Below are 17,214 nucleotides of genomic sequence, written 5' to 3'. Positions count from 1 at the left end.
AGAGGTTGAAATTCAGAGACTTGCAATGCAGGCACACTATCAACAATTTTCAACACTGATTGTCTTTTTACACTGCAGTAAACACAATCTAATTAATATAAGTTTGATTGGCAGGGAGTTCGAGTTTTGATTCAAAATAATCAAGTTTTAACTTCTGGGACAAGGCCACCTAAACCAAGATCAGGATAGAATTCAGTGTCTTGGAACAAAGTAATTACTCTATTGTTTGCAGGATCCATAGCAGTTGCGATACATCTGTACAGGCCACGATCTATTGGTGAAACGTCAAAAAGGTGGAGAGTGCTACCTCTGGGTCTGACGTGAACGTCGTATTGATGAGGAATTCCGTGTCTTCTATACAGCGTGTTTAAGTCACGCATTCCCATATCTGCTCGTTCCCATACTATATTCTGAAAACAATACAACAGAAACGTCAGTGGAAATTACATTCAATAAGTTGTCATTATTGATATTTTTTTTCTTTTTTCATTGAATTTGCAACTTGTGATTTTAGTGTATTTTCTGAGAGCAAACAGACTTCATTCATTTTCCATCTTGTGCTTTTTCTCGAACTGTTTAGTTAGCTATTAATTGGTTGTAAAGAAAATGGTTCTTCGAAAAAATTGCCAAAGCTTTCCTCTATATTGAGCACATTGTTTGGGAAAATGTTTATATTTTGAAAAAAAAAAAAAAAAAAAAAAAAAAAAAACCAAAAAAACTAGGATTTCAATTTAATTTTTTGGATCAACCCCCCCCCCCCCCAAAAAAAAAATAAATTGTATCATATAAAAAAGTTATACCTACATCCCTCCTTTACTATTAGAGCCTCTATAAAAACTACGTTGAAAACTTGTTTTTAGTTTTTTGGATATTATTTCTACACAAAAGCTCAGAAACATTCTTATCTTTTAATACTGCTGAAGAGTAATTTTGAAATGAAGTACACAGACTTAAATTTTTGGACTAACAATTCTGATAATCAGTTTTTTCTGAAAACCATTACATTCAATCAATTCATTAGAATCCAAGATTACATTTCAAGTAATTCCCAGTTCTTGATAATTCTTTCTCTCTAATCGATTGCCTCAAAAGACCAACATAAATCATACAGGTATAATTATTTAACTTTTTTATTTTATATCATTTCATTTTTTTCTTCAGAGTAAGTAAGTACAGATAGAGATTCGTTTTAGATTAAAAATTTAAAAATGAGAAGATGAGGAATAGAAATGATTTTTCCATAGCTATTATTATGTTCCTTGTAAGAAAGGGGAAACATTTAAGAAGGGTGGGAATAGATGGTTTGTTTTTCTCTTAATTTACATTATAATTAGTATAATGTTTCTGTTGCTTCTGGATACATGTTGATCAACTTTGGAACCATAAATTTATTCTGCACCTTGAAACGCTTTGTTCTAAAGTTACCAGTAGGAAAACGGGCTTACAGATAGCATAAGCATAGAATCTGGAAAATCACAATTCAGCTCTGCGCTTGTGGGGGGAAGCATGCGATAAGAGCCTTGTCCAATTCTCAGTCTTGAGGGGCGGTAATGAAGCTGCTCTGGATAGGTGGCCCAGCTGTAAAAAAATAAAATAAATACATAAATATATAAATATATAAATATTTAAAAAAAAAACAACAAAATTGAGTGTTTCATATACAAAATAAATTGCTAGAGAACAAGAAAATGAATTTCTGCAAGATTAATCAAGCGAGTAAAAAGGGCACGGTCGAAACTTAACATCATGTTAATGCTGGCAATCCTTCCAGCCTACAGAAGCTAGGTCAAATGAAATAACTCTTCCCTTTTGATGTGTATCTTATCATCAATCATTATTAGTCTCTACTTTGGACCTTACAATTTATCCTTACTAATTTATCCTTGGCAAAAATGTGTTTGAGTGACCTCTTTTCTCCCACGTCCTTACGTAATCCTCGGCAGTTTTAGGGAGTTTTCCATGTTGATAAGTATTTGTGTTGAGTGTTTCGATTTCAATTTAATGGTCTGGGTATGATAAGGATTTGTATTCTATGACATGTAAAATACTTTTGCAAGCACAAAGAATTTTTCTTTTTAGTATTATTTATTAGTAGTTTGGTAGAACTAATGAGTGAAAATTATTTCAAACAAAAAGAACATCGCAAAAAAAAAAAAAAAAAAAAAATGTGTGCACAGGTCACCTAGAATGATAGGACAGAAGGAAAAGAGAAAAGCTAAAATCGCTCTTGAGCTTCAAACAATGTGTCAACATTTCACTAATAATTGAATCTCTCAATTCAAAAACGACTCGTGTTTTTGACGATGCTCATTTTTATGCGTGGAAAACACTCCTATTCTGGCTGTTACGCAATTTTCATCTTCTCCTGAAAAATTTCATTTTTCTGGGATGGGTCATTTCCGAACTTGGATATTCCATCTTCATAAACTTTCAACTTCTCATAATAAATGAAATGTTCCGTCTCAGGAGGAAAAATCAGCGTCTTGGATGCATTTTTAGTGTGAAACAGCACAGTCCGTAAATTTCAAGTTTTAGGTTTATTTTTGTCGACGAGCTTTAAAGATAGTTGCCGTACAATTACTGTCCTCAGAAAGCAGAGGCTCTATTCTGCCGTGGTAGCGAAGAGAGCTGTCAAATTTTCGAATTGACAGCGAATTCGAGCAATTCGAATTTGCATAACTGTCAAATTTTCGAAAACGAGTTTCCTTCAAAATTCGTCTTATCTCTTTCAGATGGTATCACTGAAACGCTAAAATAGCGAAATTCGTCTTATTTTTATACAAACGAGACATATGAGAAAGCCGTAAGTGCGCAAAAAATGACGGTAGTTTTAGACAAAACAACATTATTCCTTTGGAGAGCCAGTGACAATAACAAAGCTTTTATGTATGTACCTACAATGCCTCCCTGTCATGCAAATTTCTAACCTGAGAAAGTGTTTGTTGTGTATCCAAAATGTAACCACGATTGTAGGCAGAAGACAGCCCCTACGGCCATCTTGCCTAACACTAGCCTAACATGAACATAAATATTATCCTTTTTATTTAATTGAAATAATTTTATTTAATTGAAATAATTTTATTTAATTGAAATAATATTTGTCGATTTTTAATAATCTAAAGAATTTCTACGAGTCTTCCGGATAGTTGGTGGCAATTTGACAAGGAACGGAGGTTTCTTTCAATAAATTTTTCCGCTCCGAGGCACTGCGCACATTTTCTCAAAACTTCATTTTTGCACTTACGACTCTCTTCGCTATCACGGCAGTGTTACATTGATGTTCTGGGCTTTCAAATTTTCGGGCCCATTGGAACAGTGGAGCGTTCGTGGAAACGCGTAAAATGTACCACACTGCGGGCTCTGATGAGTAAAACATCTCATACTGTCAGTTTCGAGGGGCGACTTACTGCGGGCTCTGATGAGTAAAACGTCTCATACTGTCAGTTTCGAGGGGTGACTTACGTAGTGTCTGGGAAATACTGCTGCCACGCCGGGGACAAGCCGCCGATTTCGCATCGCACCAGGTTCAGCAGAAAATTCAGTAGTATAACCGAGGATTTTAGCAAACGGTGCATTGTATGTACGACTCAATCTTCAGGTATATAGCAGACGTACGATTCAATTTTAAAAAGCTTTCAATGAAAATACTTAAAGCGTTAAATGAATCCTTCACTCTTCGGAATTTTCGGACGAAATAGAAAAAAAGCAAAAAAAACAGGACCACGTTCGTTGAACCGGCGCGGAGGTCTACGCTACGCTATCACTATCGCGAGAAAATTTATAATTTTTCCCCACTGGTGTTTCCCAAGGAAGAAAATCAAAAAATGCAAACAAGTAACACTACTAACGACTTGAATACTGTTCAAACTTAATGATCACTCGAAATCTTATCGAAAATGAAATGCAGGATGCCTACGAAAACAGACTGGCCAGAAAGCAGTACTTCTTCAGTGCTTTTTCAGTACAATCCCAAGAAATTCAGTACCTCCTCGACAAAAAAATCCGGTACTTTTTCGATACTTTCAACTGACGAAATTCGAAAAATTTCAATTTCTCGCTCGAATTGCGAAAAAAATGAACAAAATTCCGGATCTTTTTGCGGAATTTCCGCACTTTTTCAGTGCTTCCGGACCGCCCTTAAAAAATCAGTGCTATTTCCGAACTTGTGAACACCCTGAAAATGCGATACCTGATCCGCACTAATTTTACCCCACGACAAAACAAAACATCGCGCAAATTCACCACGGCCTTTTCCCGAACAACGATCTCACCGACACCGAAAACCGATCCACGTCCGAGCAACAACTGGAGCAGAAAAACTATGCTCGTCTTGAGAGAACACAAAAATCCGGACTCAGGCTCGAGCCAGGCGAACACGGCGCAAGCGGCAGGATAATCCCGATCACTGGACCAAAATATTTCCGTGCTCCTCCTCTCCCGAGCAGAGTCACACACACACTCGCGCACCAACACCAACATTCGCTCACGTGCAGTTAACTAAATTATACACGCAACGCGCTTTTCACGGATCACGGGCTCATCTTCGAACATTGGTCAAGGTTCCCCCCTTCCGGACTTCTGCAGAAAGAAGTGGAAGTATTAATGCTAAAAGGAACTACATTCATAGGGAATGCGTGTGACATAAGTCCTTTTAGCATAAATGCGTCCAAGTGATCCTGCTTAAATCCCCTCGAGGCTTGGAACGAGCATCGTGCGAAGAAGAGGCTGTCGTGCTCAGGAAGAACGCCGTATGAGCCTTCAGGAGTTGCCAAATTTCCTTCGATAAACATAAAATTTACTGGGAAAATTTTGAATATTTTCCCCGCAAAATTTTCACACAATTTTGCACGCAATGGATCTAAAGTATCTAAGTTTCGAGGAGAATTGTACCGCGTTAAACAGAAAGAAACCGAGCCACATCAGCTATTGCATTTAATTGGCTAATTTAATCTTTTACATGAAAACAGTTGTGCGGATTTTCGTGCAAATTTCAGTGAATTTTCTCCATAGTACGAGGCAAATTCCTTAACATTTTCAAAGGGATCCGCACAAACGTTTTCTCGTAAAAAATTAAATTGCTCAGGTAAAATTGGCAATAGCTGATGTGGCTTGGTTCCTTTCTGTTAAACGCGGTCCAATTAATTGTGAATATAGATTTGGTCAAAAATACATGTTAGTAGAGTTGCTAGTGTAAATTTGTCTGCAGTATTGTGAAAAGAGTGAGTTCTATACATCAATCTCTTCGTCTTGATACGTAGAATCAGATTTTCGATGGTGTCAAGTTCAAAAATCAATCCGGCGCCCCCCATTCAAGATGGCGCCCAAAAGGGGCGCCGGGGGGTTGAAAAATTATAAATTTTGCTACAGAGTCGACTGAGGTGTCGATTCCTATGTAATTTTAGTCGTAGAATCCGAATTTCACATTCAAAAAATCCTCCGACCTAAGGGGGGGCCCCAATTCCAAGATGGCGGCCAAAATGGGCCCCTTGGCGGGAAAATGGCCGTAGATGGCTGTATATATTGTATGACATATCCGCAGATAGGTTTTCTGGGTCGAGAATAACGAATATGAAGTCAGAAATTGTGCTAGACCCTTCGGGGAGGCTCAGGGTGCCCCCCAAAATGGCCGCCGGGGGTCCAAAAATTTTAAAATTCCTTAATACCCCGAGTGGGATGTCTATTCATAGGTAATTTTGGTCGTAGAACTCGAATTTCACATTGAAACGGTCATCTAGTCTAAGGGAGGGCCCCAAAATCCAATATGGCGGCCAAAATTGACTTCATGGTGGGAAAATGACCATAGGTAGCTTCATACGCCGTATGAAATAGATGCCAATAGGTTTTATACGTGGGGAATTTCAAATATAAGATAAGAAATTGTTCTTTACTCATCGGGGAGATACAGGGGGTGAGGAGGGGGCCCCAAGGCCTTCTCCTCTCCCCCTCGAAGCTCAAAATCTTCCATCCAGAGGCTTTAAAATTCTGAGTAAGTAATTAAAATGAATGTCAAAACAGACATGGACAAGGAACACTGAGCCGCTGAGATAAGTTTTAGAAGAAAATAGGGTAAATCGCTAAGGAGCAATCGCGAGTTGGCAGCCCCCTCCACCCTCTGGACATGAAAATTTCAATGGTTTTGCCTTCTCATTATTTTTATCGGTCATGAATTCATTTTGACGTGCCCAACTGCCCATCCCCACTCTTTTCTTTGCAAGCGGATTCCTAAGCTTACATCTCAAGTGGGAATGTGTCTTGGTTACGGGAAGAAAAGTTCCTCGATCTCATCCCAATTTGAAACGTATCCCGTCTTTTGAAAGCTTCCACTCTTCTTGAATTACACGCTCCTTATTCAGGTGCCGATATCACCGGATCTTTCATAAATAAAGGTTAACTGACAAGGTGGAAAACCTAAATGAATAATGCAAGCAATAACGTGTTGGAACCTCTCGCGAAGTTGGGCTCCGGATTTTCTCTCGCCGAAGAGATTAGACAACACCTAGAGTTGGTACGTCAACGATGTGCTCCAACAACAGCTCTTAGAGATTTAGAAGAAGCAAGGTAGTAGATTTTCTCGAAGAAACAATACCAGGATGAAAACCTCCCATTGACTAGACGGACCCTGTGTTTCTTAGAGCTCACCTCCAGGCGTCCATATTTTGCATCAAGACGTTAGGCAGCCCCTGGCATTGTAATCCAGATTTAAATTGTGACAGGAAAAATATTGGAGAAAAAGTCAGTTAAGTCGTATGCTCTGGGCCACACTCAAAACATTTTTTCTTGAGATATTACTTTGACTTGAAGCGTTGTTTCTGGTCAACAACACTTGGTTTTTTGCGTTAAATTCTTGCGGATTGTACTTAAAACCTGTTATTTGGAGTTAAACAAACGTTGTTTCACTATCTTTTTTTAACTTGAACTTAACCCTAGCAAAACAACGTTTGTTTAACTCAAAAAAACCAGATTTTGTCCATAAGAAACTCATTGTCAGTCAATATGATATCCTAAGAAAAATTGTTTAGTGCATGTGTTCCAGAGCGAGACTCTTCACACGACAGAGAGGCGTTATTTTTCTGTCTTATAAGTCAATTGAATTTTCATTCTGGTCAGTGAAATGTAACTTAATTTATTTTAATGTGTTTAAGGGGAGTTATATCTATTCAAATTTATATTTATATATTTTGGTTGTTCTTACCAAAAAAACTCCATTCAATTTTAAATTAATAAAGTTTGATTCGAACAACACCATTTTAATATTAGTTTTGAAGTATAACCAAGGTAATGTAATGATCGTTTTTTATTAATTTACTTAGGACCTTTCAGCATTATAACTGTGATATATTTATGTATTAATGACTGTACTCTGAAGATGGCGAAATGCTGAATGGTCCTAAGTAAATTAATAAAAAACGATCATTACATCACCTTGGTTATACTTCAAAACCAATTTTAAATGTTTAGGTTTTTTTTTAGGGCGTACATGTGCGTCTTAATTTTATTTTACTTATGGAAAGTTGACCATGCGGCAAAACAATTTCGGTAACATCCACTTTCCGAAAAACTCGGCCACTGGAGCCGAGATTTTTGATCCCTGCGGCCAAAATTCGGAAACTACGCATAGCTATGCCGGGCTTTGGGCAATTTTAACGAATTTTATCAGCTGGGACCACTCATTTTGGCCGCAGTTGCCAAGCTTTTCGGGATTTAGATACTGTCGAACACTTCTTGTATTGTGTATTTGAAATTTTTTGCCTGATTAAGTACTTTGCGATGGTTTATCATTACTCACTTTTGGCTGTAGAGGAAATATCTTGGGTTTCTAAGCCCCTTAATGAAAGTACTTTAGAAACTGTACTGTTTGTTGATTCAATGCTTTGAAGTATGTAATGCTTGGCCTGTGTTTTTCAATCTATGAATTTAGGTTTGAATGATCTGCCATGCTATGCCTGTTTTATTGATTACTTTCGGAAAGTTACGGCTACTCCTAGAATAATCCTTGAATTTATGAGATATTTTGCATCAATCTCACTTCATTTTTAGTTTGAAAAAGAAGTTGTTCGTGCCCCTTTACTCATTCACATGGTATTCTGAATCATAATCTGAAAACCATAAAACATTTTTCGGAAGCACCCGCACCCCGGAAAACTCGCGACCTGGAACTGTTATTTTTGGTTCCAGCTTCCGCAATACGACAAAAGTGCTGAAAGTTAGGCACTAAGTTTGTGATGGACTTTCGGTAGTTTTGCCGACTTGCTATACCCAGAAACGAAACTCTTGACTCCTAATTCCGACTTTTTCAGGATGAAAATATTGCAGGAAATTGGCTTACCGTGAACTTGGCGTTTAATTTCCTATATAATTTCCTACAAAATTTCCAAATAGTTCAGCTTTCCACAAGCCAAAATCACTATCTCAGATTTACGGAAAGAAAATTCCTTTTCAATACAGGAGCATGCTGGAAGGGTAGGGGCTCCTTTAAGTATGAGAAATTAATTGGTCTCTTTCATTCCTTGTAATTTTTGTTCCTTCTGTATTAATAATAAATTGATTATTCATTTCCTAAACATTTCAAAAGAAATCGGGCTGTTCTTATAATCGAAAAGACCCTATTCTCTAGAAATGAGGAACATTTAAAAAGTTTTTTCATGCTTTCATTAGGCCATTTAAGGTTTACGGCAAAGAACGGAGTGTGGATGGGCAGTTGGGCACGTCAAAATGAATTCATGACCGATAAAAATAATGAGAAGGCAAAACCATTGAAATTTTCATGTCCAGAGGGTGGAGGGGGCTGCCAACTCGCGATTGCTCCTTAGCGATTTACCCTATTTTCTTCTAAAACTTATCTCAGCGGCTCAGTGTTCCTTGTCCATGTCTGTTTTGACATTCATTTTAATTACTTACTCAGAATTTTAAAGCCTCTGGATGGAAGATTTTGAGCTTCGAGGGGGAGAGGAGAAGGCCTTGGGGCCCCCTCCTCACCCCCTGTATCTCCCCGATGAGTAAAGAACAATTTCTTATCTTATATTTGAAATTCCCCACGTATAAAACCTATTGGCATCTATTTCATACGGCGTATGAAGCTACCTATGGTCATTTTCCCACCATGAAGTCAATTTTGGCCGCCATATTGGATTTTGGGGCCCTCCCTTAGACTAGATGACCGTTTCAATGTGAAATTCGAGTTCTACGACCAAAATTACCTATGAATAGACATCCCACTCGGGGTATTAAGGAATTTTAAAATTTTTGGACCCCCGGCGGCCATTTTGGGGGGCACCCTGAGCCTCCCCGAAGGGTCTAGCACAATTTCTGACTTCATATTCGTTATTCTCGACCCAGAAAACCTATCTGCGGATATGTCATACAATATATACAGCCATCTACGGCCATTTTCCCGCCAAGGGGCCCATTTTGGCCGCCATCTTGGAATTGGGGCCCCCCCTTAGGTCGGAGGATTTTTTGAATGTGAAATTCGGATTCTACGACTAAAATTACATAGGAATCGACACCTCAGTCGACTCTGTAGCAAAATTTATAATTTTTCAACCCCCCGGCGCCCCTTTTGGGCGCCATCTTGAATGGGGGGCGCCGGATTGATTTTTGAACTTGACACCATCGAAAATCTGATTCTACGTATCAAGACGAAGAGATTGATGTATAGAACTCACTCTTTTCACAATACTGCAGACAAATCATCTTTTTTGTACATTAGCAACTCCACTATGTTTTAGATAGGAAAATTTGGCAACTCTCGCATGTACATAAGGCGTTCTTCCTTCGCACGATCGCGATACGACCTGAGACCCGATCCATGTGAGGAGAGGAGATTCTACAGATCGATTTTGGCAGAAAAGGACAGGGCAGCTTCCTATTCCGCCAAGAATATACATACAGCTACACTGATGCCACTGGTGGATTCAAAATTTTCTCGCAAGCTCACAGAATGTGCTTACCGGGGTGTCTAGTTTTTTTTTCATTTTGAAAAATCCTGATTTTCCCTGATTTTTGACTGCTAAATCCTGATTACATGATTTTTCCAAATCCTGATTTTTTGCGGAGGCGAGTGTGACTTCACAAAAATAGCTCGATAAAAAAATCCGATCGGACGGTCGACTTTTCTCAAATCCTGCTTTTACGACGGATTTTTCCTCAAATCCTGATGAATTGGATTAAACCTGATGCCTCAAACCTGATAGGATCGGAAAAATCCTGATGCTAGACATCCTGTTAAATGGAGAACTTGCGGGTGTCTGAAATTTTGTGAATTCCATGTTGAAAATGAAACTACTGATAGAACTGAGCACGAGGGTATCCTTGGTTTCTAAGTTGAACGATTGAGGGGCTTGGAGGACAAGGCGCTTAGGTGCAGTTTTTGCTACTTCAAGAAATACCTCCGTGTTTACAATTTTTAAAGGTATACGGAGCCTTATGGCGGCAAGAAAGTTTGCACTCACTTTCTGATGCTTTGAAGTTGGATTTTAGTTGTGAATTTTTCACAGTATAAGCTTTCTTGGGTTCTGTCGGTCAACTCACGGTTTTGTCGATCGATTCACGGATCCCTTAATCGGTTTACGGGTTTCGTCGATCGATTCACGGGTTTGTCGACCGATTCACGAGTTTTGTCGATCGATTCACGAGTTTGTCGATCGATTCAAGGGTTTGTCGATCAAATCTGTATCGATCGAATCACGTCGATCGGTTCACGTTTAAACTTTTCGATCGATTTTTAATAATTTACCCATCGAATCGGTTTCGATGGATTTGCGTTTCCATTTTTCTGTGGATTCACGTCGATCGAATCCGTACCCTCCGGCGCAGGCAGCCAGGGATACAAATTTTCCCGGGAGAAAATGGCGAAATGCGGAGAAGAATGCGCGCGAGCGCCCAGATCTGACGTTGGTCAGGGCACGGAAAAACGATCGGTCACGGGTGATCGATAGCTCCACGATGGATTCACCGTAAACGCGGACGTCTGAAGATTCTAGAATTCTTCATCCTTATTCTTCAGCCGATCCTGCTCACCGCATGCTCCACCAAAATAATCCGTTGAAACATTCGCAGACGTTTCGCGAGTAGTCTACGTCGTGAAGCGTACGACGCACAAGCTCTTCATGGATCGTTGTTTCCTGCAAGAACATCGTATGAGCCTCCGGAAGTTGCCATTCTTCCTTCGATAAAATGAAAATTTTTCCAGAAACTTGGAAATATTTTTCTCCAATTTTTCGGAGATTTGGTTCGCAATTTAATCTGAAGTAACCGAAAATTGCAAGGAAACAGGGACCGCATTCACTGGGGGAAAAAAAAACACATTGGATCTAGAGTCCAGACTCTTAAAAACATCGACAAGAAAAAATGATACTGATTCAATCAGATTTAAGCTTAAATCAAGAGCCACGCCGCTTGATTCAAGCGGATTTCCTTTTGATTTAAGCTTAAATCTGCTTGAATCAAGAGTCCTTCTTCTTGTCAATGTTTTCAAGAGTCTGCGGACTCTAGATCCAATGTGTTTTTTTCCAATGTTTAACAGAAAGGAACCAAGCCACATCAGCTATTGCCAAAATTACCTAGACAGTTTCATTTTTTACGAGAGAACGTTTGCGCGGATTCCTTTGAAAATTTAACGGAATTTACTTCGAACTATGCAGAAAATTCTCAATTCTCTTAATTTTGCATAAAAATTCGCACAACAGTTTTCTTTGAAAAAATTAAGTTGCCCATTTAAAGGTAGTAGCTGACGTGGCTTGGTTTTATTTTGCGTGATGCGGTCCAAATATGTATGACTTTCGTCAAAAATAATCATTTAGGTATCAGAGGAAATTTGGCAACGTTCGAAAGTTCCTTCGACGTTTTTTCCGAAGCTCAACACTCGAAGAGTTCTGGACAGGGCTGCCGCCCATTGACTTAATGGACCCCAAGAGGAACTTGACGCTGCGCCTCTTGAACTCGCTCTACCCAGTGGTGAAAAACTACGAGATTTTAGACGGACTATGTTCGTAACCAAATTTAAAGAGCTAATACAGCGAACTGGAGTATATACATTCACAACCCAGGAGCTTTAAAATAAGTGAGAGAGTGTCAATTTTTTCAAAACGTTCCGCAACAGGGATCAATGAGTTTCAGTTGGGTTCGGTTCGACAAAGCGCAATAAAAATTGTATTTCTCATTGTTTTTTTCTTCTTCTTTTTTTCTTTCAATTTGATGAAATATACTCAAAACACCCTATTTTCGTGCAACAAAGACGTACGAATGTAATGAGTGACACATTTTGTTATCACAAGTGGAAAATATTGAAGGCGCTCAAGGATTTTCAATAGCAAGATCTGGATGCAACTATTCGTGTTCTCGGGATGTCCGTATTGCATACACGAAAAATTGCAGGCGCTCTAGTTTTCTTACGCACAACGTGTAACTACGGTCGTTAGTTCTCACGGCTTTCCTCTGTTGCATTGACAACCGTGTTTACCGTGAAATCCTCGAAAGTCGGATGGGTCGTATGGGACCACGGCAGTTTGTCTAAAGGATACACATTTTCAAACAAAAATAATTCCATGAATGCATTGTGTTCGTGGATGTCAATCCTGCAAATTACTATCGATAAAATTTCCGAACTTTGCACCATTTTGCAACACTGCTATGATACTACACGACTGGTCCGAATTTCTAGAATTACACAGTAAACACGATTGCAGATGCAACGTGGAAAGAGAACTAACAGCCGCAGCTATACGTTGTGCGCTGTGCTTGTAAGAAAACCAGAGCGCCTGCAATTTTTGTGTATGCAACACGGACATCCTGAGAACACGAATAGTTGTATCCTGACCTAGCCATTGAAAGAGGCGGAGCGCCTTCAACTTTTTCAGCTTGTGCTAACCAAATGTGTCGCTCACTGCAATTGCACTTCGTTGTTGCACGAAAATACGGCGGTTTGAGTATTCAATCACATCGAGAAAAAATAAATTAACAATATGTAAATTAATAATAATAATAGAGGTAAAATGGAGACTATACATGCGGCAATTAATTGCCTGACTTAATCGACAGTTATACAAAAACCGTCAACTGAATATTCTCATTGAGTTTACTTGGTTTGTAAAAATCGTATCCTATTGATTGCTTAATAAGGTGTGGCAGCGTTGTGAAATAGTGCAATTTGAGGACCTATACAGGCAGCAATAAGCGGAATCACAACCTATTGTGATTATCGCAGTTTGCAGGGTGACAAGTTTTCATGTATTTACTTAAAAATTCTCTGACAGAGCGTTCCTTTTGTGCGAAACAAAAGTTATGTTCAGTGAAGAGAGCAATTAGTGCCTTTTGTCGCCCACATGTACGATTAGCGCTGAATTTTGACGCAATTTTAAACATAGACTAATGTGTGCGTGACTGTTACCATTTGACAAGTACGACAGGATTTTGCAATATTTTTCAGCTATTACCAATAACGAAAGGGTGGATAAAAATGTGCTGAACGGTCGCCACATAATAAAAACTTCGATATTTCTACACACATCGATTTGAGAGAAAATTAGGGGACTCATCTAGTTTGCGCTCTGATCGCCAAAAACACTAAAAGCAAAACCATTTAGGTACACTAACGAGGCATAAGCATGAAACCCAAGCGTTTCATTTCGGTTTCGATTAGATTCGCACGTAATGGGATCACGAGGTTAAACATAATATTTCCTTTTCCTCCGTGGACCTGTCACATTGTCATCGCGAACACCGTGCCTCCCACATCAAAACTTCTGCTTATTTTTCCCAGTAAACTACCATTTTCATAGAGTTGGACGGAATTGAAAAATGGGAAGAAATAAAAAATTCACGGTGCGAAGAGTGTTACGAAATATTCGTAGAGGTTTATTGTTTTACTGCCAGAACTGTTCTATTCACGGTTTGAAATATATCGCAGAGCCGGACAGGCACTGGGCAGAAAGGTGATACATCAATTTAATAATTATTTGTTACCTAGTTTCTTTTCCATTTTAGATGCGACCTATGGACCGTCATGAGTTTTGGGGGAATATCTTCATACTTGTAGGATATCCATCATATTTGATCACGAGGCCAAAAGTTCTCCAATACCTATGCTATACGTATGCTTCGTAACTAGCTTAATTTTGGCCCTAAGAGCGTACCACTTTGTTTGCGCTATGCAGGATGATCTTCAAGATTTTTAACCTTGACTCGTTTAAAGTCCAGAATATTTCCATGCCTCGAATTTGAAAATATAAAATCCAGCGTTCAACATTTAAAACGCCCAAAATATCGACAGTGAAAGTCTCAAACCGCGTAGCTCAGTTAGCAACGTTGCAGACTTTCCTCATACTTTACTTTCTATGAGGGAAAACACTCTACGTCAATTCTCAAAAATTTCAGTGATTCTTTTACACGACAAGAAGAAAATTCAGTGAAAACTACACGGAATTATGTGTACTTGTCCTCCTTGAAAAAACTAAAATGAAAGCGAAGATTTTCAATTTCCGCAAACGAGTTATGTGGTCGTTCGGACTTTCCACCGACGTTTTTTTAAATAACTAATTTATTAAAGGAGAATAATCCTGGCAGAGGACTTAGAATTTTGATCTTAAAATGGTAAGTACTTCTGCTCAATGGTGCTCGACTGAAGGGAGGTTTAAATGGAAATTGGTTTCTGTTGAGAACTCACGGAACGGAATTGAATACGATCGCGACCTTGTCCCTTGATGAGTTTTAATCCGTCATTCTCGCTGTTCACAAAGGTATTCAAAGCGAAGCTGATACCATCCTCCGAGGATAATTATGTGATTTCCGACTAATTATTGAGTGAAAAAATAAATAGCCGATACGTGTTGGTGCAAATGCTATTACCAACAGTGAGCTTTAATTGGACCGCGTTTAGCAGAAAGGAACCAAGCCACATCAGCTATTGTCAAATTTCATTGGGCAATTTAATTTTTTACGAGAGAACGTTTGTGCAGATTTCCTTGCAAATTTTCAGGAATTTGCGTCGTACCTACTATGCGAAAAATTCACTGTTTCGTCGCCACATTATTTTCAGTCCTAATTTCCTTTTTTTGTTTTTACCGAAAAAAAACCACGGTCCCTGATTCTAAATCGTAGCTATCAGGATAGTTATTTTGGTTTTTAATGGGGAAAATTAGAAGGGAGTCATAAATAATAACGCGTCGTCTCAATGTCGCAGCAATTTTAGCGTTCGACCCGCCAGCGAGGGTCGGCAGGGCGGTGAAGACATCTTCGCAGTTTGACGCGCCTTCAATCCGGCGGAGCTGCAACATGCTTACACCCGTAGGTCAAATAGTTGTATGTCACGCCTGCCGTAAACGAACTCAAATATCGATGCTTCCTCGCGAAAAGGAGCTTATTTACATTGATTGCAACGTTGCAAACCACAGTTAATGCTTCAAATTCAATCAATATTTTTAAAAAAGATACGCACAGATTTGCTGACAAATTTTCAAAATTTTTCGAACGATTTTAATTGAAATCACGGGTTTGCACAAAAATCTGCACAAACGTTTTCGTGTAAGAAATTAAATTGCCTAATTAAATTTGGTGACAGTTCATGTGACTTGGTTTCTTTCTGCTTGACGCGGTCCAATTGAGGATAGCTAAGCTGATCGATAAATGCTGATTTTAGGTAAAAATCAACATAATTTACGACAAGATACGTTGATGACCAAAGTGCGAAACTACGTACCTCCGTTTATGACGCTGCAGGTTGCCTATCCTATTTTAATTTTATATGGGAAAATTAGCCAACTTAATTTCTTGAAAACTCCCCTGATTGTTTTCCTCTACCAGCAGAATATTCCGTAGAGATATCAAGCTATATAGTTGACTTGCTTCTCTTTGAGAGAACGAAATACGAACAGAGTTTTTAAAATACTGCAATAGAGATACGTGGTTTTGCAATTTACACATCGATGTCAAATCGTCGTTTTCTGATCAAAAGAACGTAACTGCATTCTCAAAATCGACTCAAACCATTCCATTTTCAACCAGAATGTACGAATGCAATTTCTGTCCAACATTTCCCTAATCTTGGCGCGAGATCAAAGGAAAAATTAGTGAAATTTCAAATTGGAAGTGCCCAAGATTGACTTTTTTCTACAGTCATTTGTAAATGAATAAACACTAGAGCATTAACAAAACTTCGCAACTGCACGGAGAAAAAAGTATTTAATATTTATTTTTTGGCATACAAAAATATTCTTGCAATTTACGTTTCCCTGGCGTATCTTTGTTTGACATTCTATGGCCAAAGTACGAAACTACGAACCCCCGTTTGTAATGTTGCAGGCTTCCTGTCATACTTTAGTGCCTCCTTGGAAAAGTAGTCAACTTCATCTCTCGAAAACTTCCTGGATTTTTCTCCAATGTTAGCAGAATATTCTACAGAAATTTCAATCAATTAAGTTGGCTTGTTTCTTTTCAAAAAATAAACTAAAAGTGGACATTTTGAAACACTGCAATGGAGATAAGTTGTTTTTGCACTTCAGTCATCGATATCAATTTGAGAGCTGCACGCGGTTAAGGTACTTGTGAAGCAGTGTTCTCGTGGGAGGGCTCAGAAAATTGGTTTTAAGTAAATTTCTCCTTCTTTTATAATTGATGTCGTTTTCATTTCAGGCTTTTCTGGATCATCGTTTGTCTTTTTTCAATATACAGTACAAGGAATTTGGTCATATCTAACTGGAGAGCTTTTCAAAGTAATGCTGTCAGCTTTGTGTCAGATACAAGTTACTTGACTTGGGACACCGACTTTGTCACTGTATCTGTGTGTGAGGCAGAATCTCTCGATAAGATAGACATGGAGGGCCAACGGTAAAATTCTCAGCACTCACCATAACTGAAAAAGCTTAAAATTTGAATTCTAACAAACTTATTCCTTTCTCTAAAGTGAAATAGGTTTGTGAGACATGTTACAAGGAGCTTTACTGTAAAAATCTGAAAACTGCTTAACTAAACACAACGTGGGTAAATTTCAAACCATTATTTATGTATAACTGACCAACACTACCAATTTGCTGAGATTTTCTACTGATTTTTTTTTTTTTTTTTTCTGCTGGTTTAATGGCTTCGTGTCTATTGCACCTTCAGCCAACTTTAGACAATGTTTAGTGTCCGTAGACATCAGGCTCCATGCTCCAGGCTTTTCTAATTTTCAGGGATTAGGGCCGAGGAGAATCTGTTTCAGCAGATCTACTCGTCAATTCC

The 17,214-nt window shown here is 38.7% G+C and overlaps 2 protein-coding genes across 2 annotated transcripts in view; one reads left to right on the top strand and one right to left on the bottom strand.

The window, feature by feature from the left end:
- Window positions 1-140: 140 nt before the first annotated feature.
- On the bottom strand, window positions 141-4,398 carry LOC109033058 (uncharacterized). Its single transcript, XM_019045482.2, has 3 exons — window positions 3,463-4,398; window positions 1,446-1,578; window positions 141-410 (listed from the first exon to the last, which is right to left on the bottom strand). Exons 1-3 carry the CDS (start codon window positions 3,573-3,575, stop codon window positions 141-143), a joined length of 516 nt encoding a protein of 171 aa, XP_018901027.1. The 5' UTR covers window positions 3,576-4,398.
- Window positions 4,399-11,809: 7,411 nt separating this feature from the next.
- Window positions 11,810-17,214, top strand: part of LOC109033014 (pickpocket protein 28-like) — a 31,197-nt gene continuing 25,792 nt past the window's right edge. The window contains exons 1-2 of the mRNA XM_072305701.1: window positions 11,810-13,931; window positions 16,627-16,821. Of these exons, the coding sequence (XP_072161802.1) occupies window positions 13,798-13,931; window positions 16,627-16,821 (329 nt within the window). The 5' untranslated portion in view covers window positions 11,810-13,797. The remainder of the gene's footprint in view (window positions 13,932-16,626; window positions 16,822-17,214) is intronic.

Source organism: Bemisia tabaci, unplaced genomic scaffold (genome assembly GCF_918797505.1).
Source record: "Bemisia tabaci unplaced genomic scaffold, PGI_BMITA_v3".
NCBI lineage: Eukaryota > Metazoa > Arthropoda > Insecta > Hemiptera > Aleyrodidae > Bemisia > Bemisia tabaci.
Note: the sequence above shows the minus strand (reverse complement) of the source record. Positions and strands in the feature narration are given on the sequence as shown.